The sequence below is a fragment of the Mustelus asterias genome, chromosome 11, assembly GCF_964213995.1.
Source record: "Mustelus asterias chromosome 11, sMusAst1.hap1.1, whole genome shotgun sequence".
NCBI lineage: Eukaryota > Metazoa > Chordata > Chondrichthyes > Carcharhiniformes > Triakidae > Mustelus > Mustelus asterias.
In genome coordinates, this window is record NC_135811.1 from 25,372,116 (window position 1) to 25,396,962 (window position 24,847).

The 24,847-nt window shown below is 43.2% G+C and overlaps 1 protein-coding gene across 2 annotated transcripts in view; it reads right to left on the bottom strand.

Annotated features, from left to right (window-relative positions):
- Window positions 1–24,847, bottom strand: part of LOC144500421 (factor VII-activating protease-like) — a 51,045-nt gene that overhangs the window by 23,108 nt on the left and 3,090 nt on the right. The window contains exons 2-8 of one of the 2 annotated variants that reach the window (XM_078223280.1): window positions 14,774–14,914; window positions 14,261–14,401; window positions 12,568–12,675; window positions 7,805–7,921; window positions 5,316–5,435; window positions 3,631–3,802; window positions 2,640–2,734 (exon numbers count right to left, since the gene is read on the bottom strand). In XM_078223280.1, the coding sequence (XP_078079406.1) occupies window positions 2,640–2,734; window positions 3,631–3,802; window positions 5,316–5,435; window positions 7,805–7,921; window positions 12,568–12,675; window positions 14,261–14,401; window positions 14,774–14,843 (823 nt within the window). In that variant the 5' untranslated portion in view covers window positions 14,844–14,914. The remainder of the gene's footprint in view (window positions 1–2,639; window positions 2,735–3,630; window positions 3,803–5,315; window positions 5,436–7,804; window positions 7,922–12,567; window positions 12,676–14,260; window positions 14,402–14,773; window positions 14,915–24,847) is intronic. The other variant, XM_078223281.1, reaches the window with a different exon arrangement.

Consider the following 24,847-nt stretch of genomic DNA (forward strand, 5'->3'; position numbering starts at 1 on the left):
CTGATCGCTGAAAGGCCCCAGAGAGAATTGAACTTGTAATCCTCGTTTCACCTTGCACTCATCAGAACACTTTGCAAGAATACCAGTTAACGAGAAAAACAACAATTTATATGTATGGGAAGAAAGTGCTGATTGGTTGGCAAGTGGACTCTGATTGTTAGAGGCATTGCCATGGAGAATACACCAGTTGATGGTGGCTGACAGTTAAGTGACAGTTAGATGTTCTATTCTCTGCTTTAGTAGGGATTTTATTTTTTCTACCACCAATGTTAAGCTGACTGACCTATAATTCCCAAGCCATGTTCTGTCCCCCTTCATAAATATAGGAATGACATTAGCTATACTCCTGTCTTCTGACACTGCACCCTTTTCTAATGAATTATTAAATATGTATAGTAATGGCTCTGCTATCTCTTCCCTAGATTCTTTTAAAATTCATCCAGACCAGTGGTTTTATCCTCTTAGAGTTTGTTTAACATATTCAATACATCCCTTTATTATTTTAAATGCATTTATCTCATCATTCAATGTCATAGCTACCTGTTCCATTTCCCTGGTTAACATTGAAGCAAATAATTATTTAATAATACCTGTGCTATTATCCTATCTCGCTCTTCATGGTCCTATTCTCATCACAATCTTCCTTTCTTCCTGACCTGCCTGTAAAATACTTTATCATTTTGTTTTATGTTCCTTGATAAGGGGTTCCTTTTGCCTACTTGTTTTTTTTTTACTTGTCTGCTAATTGTTTTGTATTCTCTTTCACCATGCACTCCTCCGCTTTCTATATGGTTCATATATTCCACTTTCCTAACCCTCTAAATTTCCCATGTGGCTTCAACTGTTGTGGGCAGGGTCAGAGGGGATGGAGGGCAGGAGTGGAGGGGGGGAGTGGTGAGGTGGGGGGTCGGGGAGGGAAGAAAGTTAAATTCCTGGGCTTGTGGGGAGAAGCTTGAGTTGCTGGGAGGGGAAGTCTCAGTTGCTGAGGGTTATGGTGGGGGATATTGTGTACTGGGCAATTTACTAGGCCGTAGTCGGAACTCAAAGAACGTACAAACTGGTGGTTTGCTGTAACTCCACAGGGAGGTTTATTCATTAGCTGTGCACTCCCTCAGGCTTAATACAAGACTGAGGACAAGATTTTACAGCCTCGCTCAAGCGAGACTGGAAAATCCTGCCTGAGGACAACAAACATTCCCATTGTCTGCCCCTCGCCTGCTCCAGCTGCGTGGCAGGCAGGGCAGTAGAATCCCGGCGTGAATCTGAAACCTACAAACCTGACTGATGATGTCACCAGTGCTCACGTGACTCAAAGGGACACTGTCCCAATATAATATACACCAACTATAATACATAACAAGGGGATGCTTCAGCTGCCAGTGGAGAGTAACCTTAAGTTGCTGGGGGAGGGAAAACTTCAGTCACTGGGGGTGGGGAAACTTCACTTGCTGGGGGTGGGGAAACTTCACTTGCTGGGGGGGGAGACTTCAGTCGCTGGGGGAGGAGAAACTTTATTGCTGTGGAAAGGAAGCTTCAGACTCTGGGGGAGGGGAGCTTAAATTACTGAGGGTGGGGGGAACTTTCAGTTGGTGGAGGAGGGAGGATTCAGTTTCCAGGGAGAGGGAGGGTCCCGTTGCTGGGGAGGGGAGGGTCCAATTGCAGAAGGTTTTTGCAGGTCAGGCTGGGGAGGAGAGGTTTTTGTTGTTGAAGGGGGAGGGGCTTCAGTTGTTGAAAGGATGGGGGTGGGTGAGGGGCTTTAGTTCTCTACTGGAGAAGATGAGAGAACATAGAACATAGAAACATAGAAAAACTACAGCACAAAACAGGCCCTTCGGCCCCACAAGTTGTGCCGAACATATCCCTACCTTCTAGGCCTACCTATAAACCTCCATCCTATTAAGTCCCATGTACTCATCCAGGAGTCTCTTAAAAGACCCTATTATAGAACAGGAGTTGAGCATTTGATAAATTGATGAAAAGGCGGATTTCTCAAAAAAAGAAGTGATTGCCAACCTTGTCACAGGTTTGTTTACAGCAGAAATCTGTCCTCAGCGAGTTGTCCAATAGGCCACACCCACCACCAAAAAAGAAAAGGGCATTTAAAGGCACCTCACAACTATCAGGAATTAGTTTGAACGCCATGGCAACAATTGCTGCCTTGAAGCTCGCAACTCTAAAATCTTGCCTCTGACCCCAGATGGATCAAGACCCAGAGTTTGGGAAGTCCTGGCCTTTCCTGTACTTTCACTCCTCTTGTCTGTTCTAGGTCATTTCTCAATATTGGATGCTATAGCGAATCTCCTTTGGTTGTGTTTTTTACATATTGGATTAGGAAGGAGACACATTTTACGATCTCCATCTCTTATCCCCTTTTTCCTGTTTCTTTCATCCAATTAATGTCAGGGTGGTTGAAATCTTCCATGATTATTATTCTATGTTTTTACTCAATTCTTTAATTTGTCTGCATATTTCTTCCACCTCTCTTGAACTATTTGTGGTCTGACCACTTCATCTATTAGTGTGATGAATGTTTTTGCTATTGCTATTAATATCTAACATGGAATATGACTGGTCCAATCTGTGTTTCTCTCATGCTGAAACAGTTCTGCACACATTACAATGCAGTGAAAAGTACTTACTCTGTGAGCAACAGGCAACAGCGCAAAAATCGAACTTTGGTCTTCCAGTTGCATCCTGAATGAAGCACCAGGGTTGCTCATCATTTCCGTAATTCCTGAGTAGAAATAAAATTAAATAAAGAGCCCATTTACCTTGGAAAGTACTTGTGGCATCACTGTAGCAGTTTTCTAAGCAGAGTGGAACAGCAGAGATTTAACCAGCTCTATAAAAGTAAATATTGCGGATGCTGGAATCTATAGAAGGGTTATACAGACTTGAAACGTTAACTCTGTTTCTCTCACCACAAATGCTGCCAGACCCGCTGAGGTTCTAGAATAGATAAAGGGGGAACCATTAGGCGTAGTGTACTTGGGCCTGGATTTCCACTCCTAAGGCAGGCGTCCAGAGTCAGGAAATCTTTCAGATCACTGTACCCGCCTCAGGTAAAGTGCCCTGAGTGGTGAGGTCTTCACTCCAGGGTGGGGGAGGGGGTGAGGGGGGGGGGGGGGGGTGAGCATTAATTGACTTAAGGCCCTCAACAACAGGCTCCAGGTTGAGGAGGCCAACCATGACTCCCCCTCCTACTCGAAAATTTCAAACAGGTCAGGCGTGGGCAGGTAGGTGGCGGGAAGATCACCCCCTGGATTTGTTGAGCCCTGCCATCATACAAACCAATTGGCAGGGAAGGGTTAAATCTAGCCCCACGGTGTGAAGTTTGAAGTAATCTCACCAGAACACCAGGACCTAGTGTAGCTTAGAAAGGATGGCATGCTTTGCGAAGAAGGCAATGACTGCATTATTTCAGATGACGTGAAGCCTGTGGAATCTTGAGAGAACATCTCAGAGGATGTTAATTATATTTTGTGTGCAATCCTTAATGTCTCTTTCTTTTAAATCCCACATAGAATGTATATAAATGTCTGTACGTAGTCAGAAATTTGAATGCAGTGAAAAGCAATATGCGATCTCATCTAAATCTCATAATCTAACACAGGATGAATGCTTATTTACCGACAGTAGTTATGTTCTTTAATACCATGTGTATCATGACGTTGCATCTGAAGAATCATACGTGGTGACAGGAGTAAATGAGAATTCCAGTACAGACACCTCTGTCCTGTTTTGGTTTGACTCACATGACCTTGGTATGTAGCACCATTTCCTGTGTAACAGTCATCCTTTCCTGCATGAAATAGATTATGCATTTTTCACACGTTATATTGAAATGTAACATGGGCTCTGGGTTTCACCAATTAAATTGTTAAGTTCCTTTGCATAAGAAGTGGTGTCATTTCTGGCATAGTTGCATTTATTAAGTGTAGTGTGCAGCTAAGGCTCCAGGAAACTTCAACATAAAAGCACAACCTGTGAAAGGACTGAAATCTTCTCAAGGGCAGTTGGGGTAGGTTCAGAAGAGGAAGGCTTTGAATTTCGGAAACCCAAGGTATACCCCACCCATAATCAGACATAAGCCGGCTGTGTTGCCCAGACACCATGACTTGTCGATGAACTTTCCACACAAAAATCTGTAAGCACTTCTAGGAGATGGGGCGGCATGGTAGCACAGTGGTTAGCACTGCTGCCTCACAGCACCAGGGACCAGGTTCAATTCTGGCCTCAGGTGACTGTCTGTGTGGGGAATGCATGTCCTCCCCATGTCGGCGTGGGTTTCCTCCGGGTGCTCCGGTTTCCTCCCACAGTCCAAAGATGTGCAGGTTAGGTGGATTCGTAAGGTAAATATGTGGGGTTACAGGGATAGGCCGGGAGAGAGGGCCTGGTTAAGATATTCTGTTAGAGAGTCGGTGCGGATTCGATGGGCCAAATGGCCTCTTTGTGGAAAACAGCAGGAAGTACAGACTGATTGTTGTTTCCAGGCAGTAAGTCGTCCAGGAGTGCTACCATAAGCATTCAATATCACCTCCCTCACCGCAGGGATAGCCCAACAATGGTGGAAGAGTTTGACCAGGTAAGGCCCGAAACATTCTTTCTTCCCTGGCCACTCTGGCTGCTCCTTGCTGATGTTACGCCTCATGGTCCCAAAAATATCTCTGCATTTCAACAGTTAAATCACCATCCCCCTGCCGCCGCTCTCCCCACCCCAACCCCATCCCAACCCCATCATAGTAACACTTTGGCTCAACTCTATTTGAGACCCTCCAGATTTGGAGATGCTTTTCAGTGCCAGAACAGCACCTACAACTTGCTGCCAGTGTGGGCACCAGGTCTGGCCTTCCAATGTCATAGGCATCTTGGCAGGGACTTTGGGAGGGAGGTAAGTGCTCTCTCTGCCATGTACCCGATGTCTGCTCAATTTAAAAATCGATCCTGCCCCCATCCTCCAAATCACCACAATCCCAGTCCTTAGACAATAGCGCACATATCCATTTTAAAGAAAAACACACCATATATATTATGGAGGAAGATCTCCACAAGCATGTGCATTATATTTCCACAAGCATGTGTGTTATAGATTGCAGGAATTTTAGATAGGAATCTGTTTTTCCCTCACCCCCAGTGTTCTCCGTTCAAAAGTATGAAAGCTCCATAAGAGCAACAGCTAAAAGCAGCTCAGCAACAGCGAAGCTCAACATTTTCCAGCCGCAGACTAAAGCGAGCTGCACCTGGCAGGCCAGATTCGAAACCCTCCCTCGGAAGCACTTCCAAACATTCATTGTGAAACTCAAAAGCAATCTCACCTATTTCACACCTCTCTCCTCGAAATAGTTCCGGACAGGTACACGTGAATAACGTGCTCCCGTTTGTGGGCACGCATGTTCCTCCGTTAAGGCACGGGTTGGGGTCACAAGCAGCAGTTGCTGATAAAACAAAGCAGTGGAAAATAAAACGGTCCTTCCTGCCTAAAACCGCAATGAATACCAAAATCTTTCATCTCATGAATTGCGCATCGAGGCAAATTATAATATTTTTCTTCCGCTGTAAAATCAGAGGACCTCAATGTATATTTTTAAGCAGCTTTAGACAGGCTCAATCATTCACTGGCCCACTTGGATATTGCATCAGGTGGATCTTAGTATTAAAGGGTGGACTCAGTGTCCCATCTCAGGGAGACCAGGGAGAGATCAGCCATGATCTGATTGAATAGTGGAGTAGGCTTGAAGGGCTGAATTTGCCTACTTCTGCTCCTAATTCCTATCTTCCTATATCCTCAATCTCTATTTGCTGACCACCCAAATTTCAGACACTAAACCGATATCTGTTTGTTGAATTACTCCCCTCTTGTCTCTTTCTTAATTGATATTGATTACATTGGGCAAGCCAGCTCTTTAACTTTAAAACCCTACCCAACCTAATTCCTTAGGAATGGGTTGGGAAGGTGCTGCCAAAGGAGCCTTGGTGAGTTCCTTATCAATAGCACACACTGCTGCCACAGTACGATGGTGGAGAGAGTGGACTTAAAAGGTGATGAATGGTGTGCTAATTAAGCTATGGTGAAAGTAAGACTTACATTTATATAATACCTTTCATGACCACCAGATGTCTTAGGGTGCTTCAATGAAGTACTTTTGAAGTACCGTCATTATTGTTATGTAGCGTAATGTAGGAATTGAGACAGCAAGCTGACACAAACAGCAATGTGATAATGACCACATTCCCAGATTTTGTGATGTTGATTGAGGTTTAAAGGTTATCCTGGAAACTGGGGTTAACTCCACTGCTCTTCATCAAAATAACGTCCGAGGATTTTTTTCTATATCCAGCTTAGAGGGTCTTGGTTTAACACCTCATTCAAAACATGGCACCTCCAAGGGTGCAGCACTCCTTCAGTGCTGCATTGGAGTGTCCGTCTCGATTTTTGTGCTCACATTTTGAAGTGGGTCTCAAACTCACAGGCCTGAGTCTTCACACAGAGGCTCTCCATCTTTGTGAAATGCAGGCTCGAATCTGAAAGTCCTGCTCCTGAATCCAGCCCCCACGTTTTGCGCAGCAGTGGGGCAATGACACTTTAACAACATCTTAACATGAACAGCTGCTTTCATGATCCATGAATGCCCAAAGTTCAAAGTGTCACTGCCCCTGCCCCCCACCCCCTCCCAGTGGAAGGAAGATCGGAATTCCCAGGACACTTTCTCAGGTGTAAGGTTCACGGAACCAGGAATTTTCCCGATTCTGCGTTCTAGACCCAGAAATGAAAATTCAGGCCATAACCGTGTTACTCTGATGTGTGTGCTCCAGACTGAGCCATGACTGACTCCATGTCACGTTTCTTGAGAATTGCCTGAACTGAGCTCATCTAAGTGGAAGCTGATCATAGATCATAGAATCATAGAATCCCTCCAGTACAGAAGGAGGCCATTCGGCCCATCAAGTCAGTACTGACCACAATCCCACCCAGGCCCTTTTCCCGTAACCCCCATGCATTTACCCTGTTAATCCCTCTGAGACTAGGGTCAATTTAGCATGGCCAATCAACCTAACCCGCACATTTTCGGACTGTGGGAGGAAACCGGAGCACCCGGAGGAAACCCACGCAAACACAGGGGGAACGTGCAAACCCCACACAGACAGTGACCCGAGGCCGGAATTGAACCTGGGTCCGTAGCACTGTGAGGCAGCAATGCTAACCACTGTGCCACCGTGCCGCCCTATGTTCCGTCACATTTCTAACTTGTACCTTGTAGATGGTTGGAAGAATTTGCGGAATGAGGAGGTGAGTTGAGGATATATAGTGCGGATGTGGAACTGTTGTGGTCAAGCACTTGAAGCCGCATCTCTCCTAGGCTTCTGCAATATTAGCCTCCACCCCTCGATCCATGCTGCTGAGATGAATAATGGCAGCAAGTGCATGGGAACGCCACTACCTGCAAGTTCCCTACCAAGTCACACACCATCCTGACTTGGGAATATTCTGTTGCACCTCCATTGTTGTTGAGTCGAGGGCAATTGGGAATGTGTAAACAATGTTGACCAAATTCAATGTCATTGAATTTTAAAAATCTCTCTCAATGATACAACTATCCTGGTCTCACAGTGACACTGAATTGTTGCTATTTTGTGCTTGACAGATGGATGCAGGAGATCAGAATTGTAATTAAAGACACATATTTTATAAATATATATTTTTTTACATACATATTCAGAAAAGTACCTTTATTTTAGGTAATGAAATAGAGATTAAACACACTAGCTATTTTTTGGTCAGGCAAAATGAATCAAAGACGCTTACCATTAGTGCATGTTGGTGGCTGATAAGGATGTCTGCATTTACATTTATAATAAGGAGGTACAATTGTGATTAGGCAGTCTCCATGGCTGCATGGGTTGTTCTTACAAGGGTTATTCTCTGTAATAGAATGAATTAAACATGCAGATAATTGTCTTTTGCTTAAACAGGACTATCTGAACCTATATTTTCATCCATGCAATTAATCCAACCAAGTCAAACTATTTTAAGGCATTCATTTTGTTGCGTGCGTTTAGCTGCTTCTATTCGAAACAAAACTACCAGTTATCCAAAATGATACAAATCTAAAAGCGGACAACAATAAGAGGAGTTAATTTGTATGGAAATCAGGATTGTATGGAAAAAACTCAATTTTTAGTTGAATGGAGACTATAGCTATTACATTCAACTCAGCATTATAACCTGTGAGGTTTCATAATAAGACCAATGCACCTAATTAAGACACTGGCCCAGGCATTCCTCAGTTCATAGTCCCAGCAGATATGCTAAAGTTGTACCTGACAGTGCTCTCCAACACTGTCCCTGTCAGAACAACACTGTCAGAATATGAGGAATCGAAGGGGACATCATGGAATAGGTAGGCACATGGAATGGTCACACTTCTTCCACATCTCCACTAAACCCATCTCCATGTAGACTGAAAAGTCTTATGCTTTCAGGGGGGCAGTTGTTGCTTAGTCTCCCTTGCAACCTCAACCTTGATCTTTTCAGTTCTCCAAGCGAGAAGACAATCTACGACATAACCACAAAAAATACTGCTCTTTTGGGGTTCAGGGTGCCCTTTAATTTTAAACCCACCTCTGAAGTCCAGTTATGCCCTTGAGCTGGTTGATTTGCCCTGCCTATGCAGCATGGTATGTTGGATCCACTCTTACCTGAGGAGTGGAAATTACTGGTGCAGGTTCCCCAGGCTGGGTCTACAAAATAGGGTTGGAAACCTGACATCCAGATGTATTCCGTGCCCCGATCCCACACCTGTATCACTCCTGCGACGCTATTCTGAACGTAAATGTGTTGATGGGGCAAGAGCTGAGGACCAGATCAGGGATGCAGAGTGCTTCCTGGAGGTAGCTCTCAGAAAAGGCAGGCAGCGGCTATGTTGGGGGCCGCCACTGCCTTCCCGAGGAGAGCAGGCAGCCAGGAGGGTAAAGACTGTGCAAGGTGACCATAGATGTCAAGTCAAGGTACAATGCTTGATTGGGCGTTTGTTGATTGTTCAAATTTCCCAAAAAAACACGTAGACAAATGTCCTTTACACCCACAGCAGCCCTGACAGCTATGTGCTATTACCCACCAGGCAGTTTGGCCTCATCTGGGAAAAATGATTAAAAATTCAATTCTGTTCCAGGTAGGTCCTTTATCGAGCTTCTTAAAGAGCTTAAGGGACCCTTAATGAGTGAAAGCAGCAGGATCCAGCGCAGCCTTCGCAGAATGGATTTGACATATCCAGCCTGCACCTGTTCCCACCCCTGTTCCCTCATCCCTACCATACTTTCTCATTAAGAAGTCTCACAACACCAGGTTAAAGTCCAACGGGTTTATTTGGAATCACAAGCTTTCGGAGTGCTGCTCCTTCATCAGGTGAGTCACACTTTCTCATGACCATCATTAACCTTGTGGGGAATGGATAAGAGGTTCAGAACCTCATCAGGTAGCCATGAAACTCCCAGGAATGACAGAGACCTGACCCAATCTGCTTTGCTTTAGACACACACTCGCCCTATGATGTCAGAAACCTTGACATCTGCCAGTCATCGGGAATTGTGCTGAGGTCAAAACAATTTTTCTTTTCTAAAACTGCCCTCATCTTTGGTAGATCAAGGGTCCATTCTTGACTTAGACCTCCTCCCCCCCACACTGCCGTCCCCCTCCTCCCCCACCCCGCCACCCAGTCTGGATGTTGCTATTGTCCACCAGACTTATATTAGGTCTCATTTGGGTCAGGGAAGTGGGAAGGCCCTGGCCCATCCCTTAGTGTCACCTGCTTTTTAAGGTGCAGACAGAGCTTCCTTTCGTACAAGATCAAACAGGAACTCCCCGCTTTGGTTGAGGCCTACTTGTGTCTCAGTCTATTTCTGAGCCATTCTGCTGAGCTCCTGCTGAAATTACTGTAGAAGTCTGCCAAAATGTTCAATTTTGACCCCATTGTCCAAATGAAGTGATCCATGTGGAAGAAAAACATAATCTAAAAACCTACCAGGAGACTATTTTGCAAAATACAAAGATGAGTGGGAAAGCGAATTGCGTGGAGGATGCGGAAAGTCTGCAAGGAGATTTGGATAGGCTAAGTGAGTGGGCGAGGATCTGGCAGATGGAGTATAACGTTGACAAGTGTGAGGTTATCCACTTTGGAAGGAATAATAGTAAAATGGATTATTATTTAAATGGTGAAAAATTACAACATGCTACTGTGCAGAGGGACCTGGGGGTCCTTGTGCATGAATCGCAAAAACTCAGTTTGCCGGTGCAGCAGGTGATCAAGAAGGCAAATGGAATGTTGGCCTTTATCGCGAAGGGGATGGAGTATAAAAGCAGGGAGGTCTTGCTGCAATTGTACAAGGTACTGGTGAGGCCGCAACTAGAGTACTGTGTGCAATTTTGGTCCCCTTATTTGCGGAAGGATATATTGGCCTTGGAGGGAGTACATAGAAGGTTCACCAGGTTGATACCGGAGATGAGGGGGTTAGCTTATGAGGAGAGATTGAGTAGATTGGGCCTGTACTCGTTGGAGTTTAGAAGGTTGAGGGGAGATCTTATAGAGACATATAAGATAACGAAGGGGCTAGACAGGGTAGAGGCAGAGAGATTCTTTCCACTTAGAAAGGGAACAAGAACTAGAGGACACAGCCTCAAAATAAGGGGGAGTCAGTTTAGAACAGAGTTGAGGAGGAACTTCTTCTCTCAGAGGGTAGTGAATCTCTGGAATTCTTTGCCCGATGAAGCACTGGAGGCTACCTCGTTAAGTATGTTTAAGTCAGAGGTAGATAGATTTCTGATCAATAAGGGAATTAAGGGTTATGGGGAGCGGGCGGGTAAGTGGAACTAAACCACTATCAGGTCAGCCATGATCTTATTGAATGGCGGGGCAGGCTCGAGGGGCTAGATGGCCTACTCCTGCTCCTATTTCTTATGTTCTTATGCAAAATAAAGGCCTTATTGTTTACAATTGAACAGCAGTTTTATTTGGATGGAATAAGCTCTCAGTAGAAGGGATATATTTAATTGCTTTTATATAAATAACATCTGAACTTTTATCAACTTACTTTACTTAGGATAATCATTTAATGGCAGCCTTTTCCAATGATTAGATAAGACCATAAGACCATAAGACATAGGAGTAGAATTTGGCCACTCGGCCCATCGAGTCTGCTCTGCCATTCAATCATGGCTGATATTTTTCTCATCCCCATTCTCCTGCCTTTTCCCCATAACCCCTGATTCCCTTATTAATCAAGAACCTATTTATCTCTCTCTTGAAGACACTCAATGACCTTCTGCGGCAAAGAGTTCCACAGATTCACCATTCTCTGGCTGAAGAAATTCCTCCTCATCTCTGTTTTAATGGATCGTTCCTTTAGCCTGAGCTAAAGATGTACTTTCCTAGCTCAATTCTGATAACTTCTAAGGTCTGTAACGTATAGGTCAGTATGCAATGTGTATTAAATTTTTCATCTTTTTTATTCTTCACCTAGCACCTATATTTTCAGCAACTGTGAAATGAAAATTACTCAATGAGAAATTTAAAGAAGTTTGCTGATGACATCACCATAGTGGGTCAGATCTTAAACAATGATGAGTCAGAGTGCAGGAAAGACATAGAAAATCTGGTGAACAGGTGTGACGACAATAATCTCTCCCTCAATATCAACAAAACGAAGGAGATAGTCATCGACTTCAGGAAGCATAATGGAGGACATGTCCCGGTCTACATCAATAGGAGCAAAGTGGAAATGGTGAGAACTTCAAGTTTCTAGCTGTCCAGATCGCCACCAACCTGTCTTGGTCCCTCCCTGCCGGCGCTATAGTTAAGAAAGTCCACCAATGCCTCTACTTTCTCAGGAAGTTAATGCTCGCTACGACTCTCACCAACTTTTACAGAGGCACCATTGGAAACATTCTTTCTGGTTGTATCACAGCTTGGTATGGCTCCTGCTCTGTCCAAGACCGCAAAAAACTACAAAGGATTGTGAACAAAGCCCAGTCCATCACACCAACCAGCCTCCCATCCATTGACTCTGTGTACACTTCCCGCTGCCTCGGAAAAGCAGCCAGCATAATCAAGGACTCCACGTGCCCCAGACATACTTTCTTCCACCTTCTTCCGTCGGGAAAAAGATACAAATGTCTGAGGACAATTACCAACCAACTCAAGAACAGCTTCTTCCCTGCTACCATCAGACTTTTGAATGGACCTACCTCGTATTAACTTGATCTTTCTCTACACCCTAGCTTTGACTATAACACTACATTCTGCACTCTCTCCTTTCTTTCTCTATGTACAGTATGCTTTGTCTGCATAGTATGCAAGAAACAATACTTTTCACTATATACTAATACATGTGACAATAAAAAATCAATTCAAATCAAATTCAAATGAAAAAAATGCTTGTGAATCATTAGTGAGGCAATTAGGATGATTCATTTCTTCCAATAAGATTACTAAAATTGTAATCTGTAGTTTCAATGGCTATGTGTATAAGCAAGAATGTATATTGTGGCGCCAAAATTAGAAACTTGCTGGTTACCTATCTCACAATCGGTTCCATTGTACAGTATAGGGCAATGACAGTTGTAGCCACTCTCTGTCAGGTTGCAGGTTCCTCGATTTGTGCAAGGATTTGGATTGCAGTTGTCTGAAAAGATCATAAAGCAATTATTTTAATGTGTTATCCCAAAATATACTGCAAGATTAACCTTAATTAATGTATAATTATGACATTTTAGGATTCTTTTGCACCAGTCTGATGACCATTCCCCTGGGAAGTCCATTTCCCCCTTTGATGTGAGACGATACTATTTTCTATACAATATAATTGCAGAGATATATATTTATGTAATTTAGACATATTTCAATGCCGGTAATGAAGGAATGGTGTGTTGACTTGAAATTTTAATAGAATTCTAGTTCAACATTATCCTTCTTTTAATATCCTATCTACCATTTTCCTGCTACTTGCTGAATTTGTCTATTTTTGTTACTGCATGTTTGTCTGTTTTTTACCAGGAATACTTAACCTATATCTGAATTTTTCAATGTAACTTACACTGCAATTCAGCCTTCGGGCTGTGAATGTTTCTTAAATAAAATATAGCTATCCCTCATTTTCTGTTGTCATGTGCACTTAAAATTCCACATTCTAAACAAAAATGTGCAAGACAAAAATCACTTGCCCACCCTGATCTGTAACTTTACATTAGAAACCTATGGGCTAAACCTAACTTGGCCCAAAAATCCGCTAGCCAACTTATTAATTCTTACCAGTTTACTCTTTTTCACTCACCTCTTGCTCACCATTTCCCACTCACTGCCTTGCACTGAAGGTTGAGTGGGGGCGGGGGGGGGGGCGATATTGTGGATGGGAAGAGGGACTGAGGGGGACAGGAGAGAGAACTGACAAGCCAAGCGGCAGGTAGTTTTAAAATAGGACTGAGTGTGTCCGGTAACTATGCTAAAATTAAACTTCCCTAACTTACGAAACAGGCTGAAACGGAAACACAACATTAGAATGTGCTTTAAACTGGGAATATGGTGGCAGTGGGCAGCATGATGGCACAGTAGTTAGCACTGCTGCCTCACAGCGCCAGGGACCCAGGTTCGATTCCCAGCTTGGGTCACCGTCTGTGCGGAATCTACACGTTCTCCATGTGTCTGTGTGGGTTTCCTCTGGGTGCTCCAGTTTCCTCCCACAGTCCAAAAGACGTGTGGTTAGGTGCATTGGTCATGCTAAATTCTCCCTCAGCGTACCTGAACAGGTGCCAGAGTGTGGGGTTTTATTGCCAATTGTGCATTTCCAGACTTTCTTGGAGACTGTAAAAACTAAGCTGGACACCAACTGCTATCTTTTGAAATATTTTGAACGGTTTTTAAAAAGATTTACTAAGACAACTGTATGGTAAAGGTAAAGTCCCCATTGTCCCAAATGACCATAGGCTGCTCTTCCCTTTGAGGGGGAGTGCTGACTGGTGGTGATTTAACCTGAAGATCGTCACATCTCAGGTGGAGCCTTCATGAGTGACTTTAGCCAGCTCATGTCTGAACAAACTGGTTTCCAATTAAGTGGTCAGGTTAACACGCGCAGAATATGAACATGCGTTTCACGATTTTAACATTTTCGCAAGATTCATCCGTTCAACCTGCCCGTGTTCTAACATTGGTGACAGTGCCAACCAGTGTGAACTAATTCTGTGGCTTGAAAATTCAGCGTTGAAATCACTTACCCATCTCGTAATTATAGTAGACAGCTTCATCACTGATATCTTTATCATCGATGTCGAGCTCAGCACTCACATTTTCAGAGTCAATTTCATCATTCACTATCTCGCTGTCGGTTTCATTGTTCAAGTCAGAGCATTGGTGAACTGTTGAGAATGGTTGGCAAGTGCAGTCATTTGGAAAGGATTGGGTTTGCAATTCCTGCAACCATCAAACAATAATGGCTCCAAACGGCCTTCCTGAGATACAATGCAGGTTTAAATGGGGCACAATGGATGGGGGCCAGGATATTTAGTTGGACCTGGAAATACCAGGGACCGGATTTTCAAATGTCTTGTGGGGTTGGGACCCACTGAGGATGTGATTTCAAAACACACGCAGATTATGACCATGCATTTCACGATTTTAACATTTTCACAAGATTCATCCATTCAACCTGCCATGTTCTAACATTGGTGACAGTGCAACCAATGTGAATTAATTCTGTGGCCTGAAAATGTGGCATTAACATCACTTACCCATCTCGTAATTATTGTTGGCAGTTTCATCACTGATATCTATATCATCGATGTCGAGCTCAGCACTCATATTTTCAGAGTCAATTTCATCCCTCGCAATCTCGCTGTCGGTTTCATTGTTCAAGTCAGAGCATTGGTGAACTGTTGAGAATGGTTGGCAAGTGCAGTCATTTGGAAAGGATTGGGTTTGCAATTCCTGCAACCATCAAACAATAATGGCTCCAAACGGCCTTCCTGAGATACAATGCAGGTTTCAATGGGGCACAAGGGATGGGGGCCAGGATATTTAGTTGGACCTGGAAATGCCAGGGACTGGATTTTCAAATGTCTTGTGGGGTTGGGACCCACTGAGGATGTGATTTCAAAGGTGCACTATGGAGGTCATCTCAGGACATGATTGTCTCTGGGACAGTTTGCGATTTCCCCAGGGCCAGTGGGGAGATAACAAACCTGCAATGGCACCAAGTAACAACCCAGCCCTGAAGAGAAAAACAGTTTGGACTAGTATTCTTATTTCCCCATTTTACCGGTGTTCCATTTTAAAGTATAAAAGACCAATTCACACCAATATGCTAACTCAAAGAGTTTTAAAAATGCAGTGGTTGAATAATTCTAAAATGTAAGCTGCAGTTTTGAGTAAACCTTCCTGCCTAAAGAGGATGGGACCTAGCTGGCTGAGGTGATTCATGAAGGGAAGTACTCGTGATTCCTAACTTGAAACATCAGCAATACTTATAATATGTAAAAGATCAATAATGAATTTAACATGGTGGTTCTCAATTCAGTCCACAGCTGGGCAGGAAAAATAAATTGTTTATTTATTAGTGTCACAAGTAGGCTTACATTAACAATGCGATGAAGTTGCTGTGAAAATCCCCGAGTCACCACACTGCGGCGCCTGTTCGGGTAGACCGAGGGAGAATTTATCATGGTCAATTCACCTAACCTGCACATCTTTGGACTGTGGGAGGAAACCGGAGCGCCCGGAGGAAACCCACGCAGGCACGGGGAGAATGTGCAAACTCCACACAGGCAGTGACCCAAGCCAGGAATCAAACCCAGGTCTCTGATGCTGTGAGGCAGCTATGCTAACCACTGTGCTCCCATGCTGCCTCAAGGAAATCTTCACAAAATGTTTGGGAAATACTTGTAAAAAATTGAGCTCAAGATATTTAAACTGCCTCAGTAAGCAGGACTAAAAGGTTGTCTTCCTGAATCCAGTGACTAATTCTTTGGGAGATAAAGGATATGTACAGTTAAGCACAGAAGAGATAGAGAATCTGGTGAACTGGTGCGATGACAATAATCTCTCCCTCAATGTCAGGAAAACGAAGGAGACAGTCATCGACTTCAGGAAGAATAGTGGAGAACATGCCCCTGTTTACATCAATGAGGGTGAAGTGGAAATGGTCGAGAGCTTCAAGTTTCTAGGTGCCCAGATCACCAACAACTTATCCTAGTGCCTCTCTCATGCCAACACCAAAGTTAAGAAAGCCCACCAATGCCTCTACTTTCTCAGGAGGCTAAGGAAATTTGGCATTCTGCTATGACTCTCACCAAACTTTACAGATGCACCATAGAAAGCATTCTTTCTGGTTGCATCACAACTTCATTTGGCTCCTGCTGTGTCCAAGACCACAAGAAACCACAAATGGTCGTGAACGAAGCCCAGTCCATCACTCAAACCCGCCTCCCATCCATTGATTCTGTCTACACTTCCCACTGCCTCAGAAAAGCAGCCAACATAATCAAGGACCCCACTCACCCCAGACATACTCTCTTCTACCTTCTTCCATCAGGAAAATATACAAAAGTCTGAGGTCACGAACCAACTGACTCAAGAACAGCTTCGTTCCTGCCGTCATCAGACTTTTGAATGGACCTACCTCACATTAAGTTGATCTTTCTCTACACCCTAGCTATAACTAAAACACCACATTCTGCATCTTCTGCTTTCTTTCTCTATGTACGGTATGCTTTGTCTGTATAGCACGCAAGAAATAATATTTTTTACTGTGTACTAATACATGTGACAATAACAATTCAAATCAAATCAACATAGAAGACAAGGAGATTATATCTCAACTTGTGTGGTTGGACAACGATGCTGGATGGAGCCTAACACGCAAAATAAGCTGAACAAGAAGAAGGTGGTGTTTACACATGATACACTATCCAGTTAAATGGCAGCTGATATATGATCTGTTTGGAACCATAAATCACTACCTGGACACTAATGTGTTAATCTCTGCTGTGAGACAATGAAAGGTTAGCTGTAACCAATTGTTGTCAAACTCGAATCCGTTGAATTTTGACGAGGGCAAGGTTTATTTTGTCTAATCGTTCTAGATTATTGCCTGCCTTATTTCAATGCTATTCTATGCACTGATATCCCATCACTGTGTAGAAAAGTAAGCTACCTCAAAATTCTTGGATAAACAGCTTTGCTTGTCTGAAGAGTAGCTGATACATGAGAAAAACAAAATCGCAAAAGCAAATCTAGCCTATTGATACATTTTTTTGAGTAATAATAGTGTTGCCATTGTTTCAGTCTGATTTTCTGATACTCCCTCCCAATATTGAATGGTATATTTCTTAAGCTAAACATCATCTGAAGAATTTACTAATATACACTGTATCCTGGTTTCTTCCTATTTACACACAACTGGCCTTGCCCACAGGGCGGATTAATTATCAGTTGGAGTTTCTGCTAATTGTATCTTTTGCAAACCTTCAAAGAGACTGCATAAATTAAGGTGGATCTTTTGGGTGCAAGGACATGAAGGTTTTGAAAGATTTTGAATGTTTTTCTTTAGTTTACAAAAGATCCCAATCTTTTGCATATTTCTGAATTTTTGCATATTTTTTAGAAGTCAATTTCAGTAACTTAAATTCACAGGAGGTGAACTGACTAATTCAAAATGCTTATTTTTTGTGATAAACCCACAGGAGCTACGTTAGTCAAACGTTTAGCAATTTGACCCTTAAATATATCAAGGAATATTTTGAAGCAAGTAAGTAGAAGAAGGCCATCTTAACAGAGTAAAGATTGATGGAATATGGCTTTGACAGAATTCTCAATTTTGGAATTTAGCGAGTGAGGGAATTCGGCACAGTGGGGGAAGAGGAGCTGTTGGGGTCTTTTACAAGAACAAGAGTTGTCCAAGTGAGGGAGCAAGAAGCAGTGAGACCTGAAAACTTTCATTAGGGGTAAGCACGTAAGTGATTGGTCTGTATGTTTTAAGGTTCATTTTTTCTCTAAACTGTGGCAGTAGTTTAAATTAGGACTGGTGTCCTAATTTAATAATTTCTGTATTAAATTTATAACTTACCTTGTTAAACTACTTAATATGACTACAAATTATCAATGAGTGGTATTTCTAAACTTCAAACCTGAAATAGTTTAAACAAAATATAAGAAATCCAATGCACCCCTCCTGATGAGCTCAATGCATCCGACGCCCGTTTTGAGCAAGAGGTCAGCGAGAGCATGCCCTCCACCCTGGAAGCCCTGGATGAATTAGACGAGCCTTCCTGAAAGTATCTGACAATTAATCCGCACAAAGGGCTTTATGAGTACACTCGCCTGTCCTTCAGGATCTCATCTGCATTTGCATTTTTCAATGCGTCATGGAGAACACACTCCAAGGGTTACCTCAGTTAGTGGTGGAAAAGTATGCTTAATCTATCCCTCGCTCAGAGCAAAGTCCGATACTCATGGAATTTACACCATAGTCATGCTGGGATTTCAAAGATGAAAATACTAGCCAGGAGCTATGTGTGGTGGCCTGGCCCTGACACAGACATTACTGACTTGGTTCAACAGTTCAGGTCATGCTAGGTGATTGCCAGCATCAAGCCCCAAATGGAGGTCAACCTCACTCTAGCCTCTCCAAGTGATGAAAATGTGGACTCTGACATGGGACCGGAATTCACTACCATCCCCATTAAAGCAAGGCCTCAAGAGCAGCCAGAGACAGTGGCTTTGTGGCACTCCCTCTGGAAGCCAAAGTCTCCCATCAGCTTTGCGCCCCTGATCCAGTCCTGCCTCCAGCTGACCCCAGACCGATCGCTAAGCAGCGGAGAAGACCCTCCAGTGGTGGGGGTGTGGGTGAAGAAACAGACTGGAGGAGGGAGAGATGTTATGATGGCCACAGGGGATCATCAATAGATCTCCCCATGGATCTCATAGAATCTGAGCTACCCTATTAAGCGAGTGGACGCTCACCTAATGAGCAACCGGTGGGGGGAGCGGGGGGGTGGGGGGGGGGTGTGTGGTTTAAAATCGCCTGATTCCACTCAGGCCGGCAGTTGATGACTCACTGATCTGCACTCTATAACCATTGAACAGGACTCAACTACCATTGTAAATGGACCAGTGACCGGTGATGGAAACCTGGTTTCGGTAAGATTGTTACAATGTGCTTGTACAAGAAATGGAGAACGTTAGCATGCAGGAACAACAAGCAGTTATAAAGGAAAGTGACCCGCTGGCCTTTATTGCAAAGGGATCAGAGTGCAGGAATAAAGAAGTCTTGTTAAAATTGTACAGGACTTTGGTGAGACAATGTGCAGTTCTGGTCTGGTCTCCATATTTAAGAAGGGATACACTTGCATTGGAAACGGTGCAGTGAAGGTTCACTAGTAAGAAGTCTCACACCAGGTTAAAGTCCAACAGTTTATTTGGAATCAGCTTTCAGAGCACTGCTCTTTCATTAGGTGAGTGACCTGATGACCCCTGGGATAAGAGGGATTTCCTATGATGGAGCTGAGTAAAATGGGCCTAAATTCTTTGGATTTTAGAAGAATGAGAGGTGATCTCATTGAAACATACAAGATGATGAAGAGGTTTGACAAGTTGGATACTGAGAGGTTGTTTCCCCTCGCTTTTTTTTTGCTTATTTACAGGATGTAGGCATCACTGGCTAAGCCAGTATTTGTTGCCTATCCCTAATTACCCTTGGGATGATGGTGGTGAGCTGCCTTCTTGCTGCTGGGGAATCTAAAACATGGGGAGGGTGGGGCACAATCACAGGACAAGGAGTCAAACATTTAGACTGAGATGAGGAGATATTTCTCCACTCAATCAGTTGAGAATCTTTGGAATCTCTGCCTCAGACGGTTGTAGATGCTGCATTGTTGAACATGTTTAAGGTTGGGATAGACGGATGTTTGGTTTCTTGTTGAATCAAGAGATATGGTGAACAGTCAGGAAAGTGGAATTGAAGCCCAGGATCTGCCATGATTGTACTGAATGGTGGAGCAGGCTCGATAGGACATATAGACTACTCCTATTCCTATCTCATGTGTTCTTTTAGTGGCATGGTGGCACAGTGGTTAGCACTGCTGCCTCACAGTGCCAGGAACCCGAGTTCGATTCCTGGCTTGGATCATTGTGGAGTTTGCACGTTTTCCCTGTGTCTGCGTGGGTTTCCTCCGGGTGCTCCAGTTTCCTCCCACAGTCCAAAAGACGTGTTGGTTAGGTGCAATGGCCATGCTAATTTCTCCCTCCGTGTACCCAAACAGGCGCCAGAGCGTGGCGACTGGGGAATTTTCACAGTAATAAATGTAAGCCTACTTGAGACTAATAAATAAACTTTACTTTACTTGTGAGAGGGAGTGCAGAATTCTGTGGTACAGAGGGATCTGGGTGTCTTTGTATATGAATCACAAAATATTAGCATGCAGGTTCAGCAAGTAATTAGGAAGGTAAATTAAATGTTGGATTTTATTCCAAGGGGGAATATCAAAGTAGGAAAATTGTGGTGATTATGGTGATTGACCCTGACCCTGCTGTGTTGCCCTTAAAGGGACATCACCATGGAAATCTTGTTACAACTCTACAGGACATTACAACTGTAGTACTGCAGATAGTTTTGGTCTCCATATTGAAGGAGGGATATGCTTGCACAGTTTTGTAGGAAAGATTGAGCATGTTGGGCCTGTGTACACACTGAAGCTTAGAAGAGTGAGGTCATCTCATTGAAAGAAATAAGATTCTGAGGGGGCCTTGGCAGGGTGGGAGCTGAGAGAATGTTTCCCCTTGTGGGGGAATCTAGAATCAGGGGACAAAGTTTCAAGATAAGATGTCTCCCATTTAAGATGGAAAAGAGGAAGTATTTCCTCTCTCAGAGGGGAATTTATCCTTGAAATTCACTACTGCATACAGCACTGGAGACTGGTTCATTGAATATATTCAAGGCTGAGTCAGGCAGATGTTTTGATCTACATTTGAGTCAAAAGTTACGTGGGGCAAGCAGGAAAGTGGAGCAAAGGCCACAATCAAATCGACCATGATTTTGCTGAATGGCGAAGCAGACTCAAGGGACCAAATAACTGAATCCTGCTCCTATTTCTTACATTCTTATGTTAAATTTGTTTTGTAAAAGATACATTTAACACAGTGCCCGATTGCACTGCTTCAGAGCAGATTTTATTTTTGCAAACGAGTTTGACAGGTATTCTATTCCTTTGATTACGTAATTCACCATTAGCTTTGTGCATGCTGCTCTGCAGAAACGGGTTATGTTGGACATCAGTCTTCATCTCTCTGTACCACGTCCATCGCTTTTTTCAAACTATTTCACTTCCTATTTGCAATATTTTAGTTTTTTAACTTAAGTTTCATCCTTCAATTTTGCATTTTATCTAACTCATTCTACAACGTTTAGCCAAGTCCCTACATTGGAAAATGGAATTCCTTGCTTTAATTTGCAGGATGCTTGTGAATCTATAAATATAGCCGGAAAATACTGCAAGATCCGTTTAAACTTGTAAACAAAGGTTACGAGGTGAGGAGTGGGGGTGGTTGGGGATGCGGTGGTGGCCTGGGGAAGACAAAAGGGGACAATTTGCAAGGTCTGAAGGTCTGTGCAAGGAAAGAGCGCGGGGCAGGGTAGAGTGAGAGTTCATACTGGCAGGCAGGGGGGCAAAGAGGTGAATGAGGAGACAAACAATGGAAGGCAGAGGGAAGCCTGAGGGGAGGGAAGCTGGACCCTGACAAGGTTGCATGAAAAGTTCACAAACAAGGGGGTCAAAGGGATACCACATCATTTACTCAAGAGGATGGGTGAAGACTTTAAAGGTGATGAGTACAGGGCCAAGTGGGACATGGGCACCTCACAGGTGATGGGCTTGGGGAAGATGTGGTCTTCAGATTGAGGCACCCTCTCCCCTTTCCACCTGAGATAAAGAAAAGTTTATTTCTCTCTTTTCCACCCTTTCCACATCCCCTCCCGCCAACCTAAATATTGAGGCTGGCAGGAGAAGGCCTTTATGTGGCCATTAAATGATCTTGCTGCTTAATACGACTCAACTCTTCAGATTGTCATACTAATAACATTGCAACTAATGAACATTTGTACTAAATAGGTCAGAAACAGATTTTAAAGAATATTCAAACATCCTGGACAATCCCAACCTCAGTGTGTAGTGGCTTTGCCTGAGAGAGGTGACACAGTGGTTAGCATTGCTGCCTCACAGCGCCAGGGACCCAGGTTTGATTCCCGGCTTGGGTCACTGTCTGTGTGGATGTCCATGGCGGGGAGGGAGGGTGGTTTTCAATTTCACTCTCAGATCAGAGCATCCTTTAAAAACAATGCCCAAACACTGTGAAGCTGGGCTTGCCGGCGTGTTTAGGCAACGCTCCCCCCTTAGAATCAGTGCAAAACTCAGCCCTCCCAGCTTGGGTCACTGCCTGTGCGGGGTCTGCACGTTCTCCCCACATCTACGTGGGTTTCCTCTGGGTGCTCCAATTACCTCCTACAGTCTGAAAGATGTGCTGGTTAGGTGCATTGGCCATGCTAAATTCTCCCTCAGTGTACCCGAACAGGAGTGTGGCGATGAGGGGATTTTCACAGTAACTTCATTGCAGTGTGAACATAAGCTTACTTGTGACTAATAAAGTTTTTACTTTAATCCCTTTGCATTGGCAAATAAAATGCTTTAACGCTCGTGTGAAGCCCCAAAAGCAAGATTGGTTTGCCCTGAGTCTGTTTGCACACGTTAAAATCAGGTCTACATGTGGTCGAACGGACAATCCTTAAATCTGATTATTTTAGCTGCAATCTACAGGTAGACTGAAGATTTCAGCTGAAAATATCTCCACCACTATTCTTTAAATGAAGTACATTAATTTAATGACCCAACAAAGAATTACCTAATCAGCATCACAGAGCTTTAGATTTAAGAGTGGAACTTGAATCCAGGTCCCCTGATTGTGCATCCAGCAAACTGCTGCACATTTCCCAGGCCAAAACTTTTCATAACTAATTAACGATGCCAATCAGCAGTAAAGATGACAGATTGTTCTTTAAAAAAATATATTCTCTGTTACTTAATATCAGGGATAAAAATCCATCTGCAATAATTTAAAAATCCTGCAATCCTCTAGACAGTATGGGATTGATTGTCTTGGGCTTTGATCTAAACTCCTCGGCATTCTCGCTTTCAGTCTGACACTCTGGATCAGACAAATAAAAGGATTTACTAATCCGTGGCTGGATGACCTTGGGCCAGAATGATACACTTAGCACCATCTGAGATCCTTATCATTCATAGGGCAGTGTATTCTGTTGCACTAATCATAATAGAACCCTCCACCCTATGAAACCGATGTTGTGGACGCATAAAACATAAGATGCCAAAAACCCTTGCACATCATCAGCTTTCCTTTCTTAAGCTCACTCATACATGACGAACGAAAGATGTCATTTTAATTTTGGCTATCAATCATGCAGTGGGCATTTTTCATTAACAAAGTTTACTATTATTTTAGTACGATCGCATAAATGTCTGTACAGGCACTTTGGCTCTCGGGAACCCCATTCCTTTCAGATGATGTTTGCATTAAGCCTCATTGCAAATCCAGTAACAACTTTATCATTGCTTTAAATTCAAAAATGTAGAAACGTGAAAATTTGAAGAAAGCCAACAATTTTCTACACTTGTGATGTGAGATCAAATTGACCTTTCAAATTTTCACTTCATTAATATTAGAAATATAATTTTGATTGGCTTAGTTGACAAGTACAACCTCATTCTTAGTGATACAGTGACATAGAAAAGGGTTGCAATGCCTTAAATTCAATCAAAATAACTTATACAAACTGCTTTGTTACAGTTTGGGCCCAATTTTAACTCGCTCAATGTTCCTTCACTTACACAGAGTTAAAATCAAACATATTGGGCGGCATTTTACAGCCTTGCTCGTCCCGAAACCATAAAATCCCGCCCAAGGTCAATGGACCTTCCCATTGTCCGCCCCTCGCCCGCTCCGATTCCCGTGACTGGCAGGGCAGTAATGTTCCAGTGATTGTTTCAATGTGTACAGAAAAGCAACATTACTTACCAATTAATGATTGTGAAAGAGCTTGCTGCATGGGAGAAAAATAAATAAGACAGATGTTATAGTCATTTCTTTTTTCAGTTTATCCTGTAATAGGGGAAGTGGTATTCCCACTAGAGTATTAATCCAGAAACTCAGCTAATGTTCTGGGTACCCGGGTTCGAATCCCACCACAGTAGCTGGTAGAATTTGAATACAACTAAAAATATCTGGAATTAAGAATCTACTGATGACTATGGAACCATTGTCGATTGTTGGAAAAACCCATCTGGTTCACTAATGTCCTTTAAGGAAAGAAATCTGCCATCCTTACCTGGACTGGCCTACAGCAATGTGGTCGACTCTCAACTGCCCTTGGGAAACTAGGGATGGGCAATAAATGCTGGCCGGCCAGCGACACCCATGTCCCACAAATAAATAATAAAATTTTACTTGGGGTCACCACAATGCTTAATGATCATCTCCATCTCCTCTTGTCAGTCCCCATTCTTCTGGCAATCCTGTTGTGTTTAAATCTCTCAACACCACATTTTTCCACCTGGTGTTCAGCCTTGCTATTCTATGTAATGCTAATGTTATATTAATATTATCCTCCATTTTAATTTCTTACAGCAATACAGAGCACCAAGTCTTAAATGCAAAAAATTAGAAATATGAGTCAATCAGATGAACTTGCAGGACATGGATTTTTACAAATATTTATGTTCCTTCCATATCTTTGTCAATTT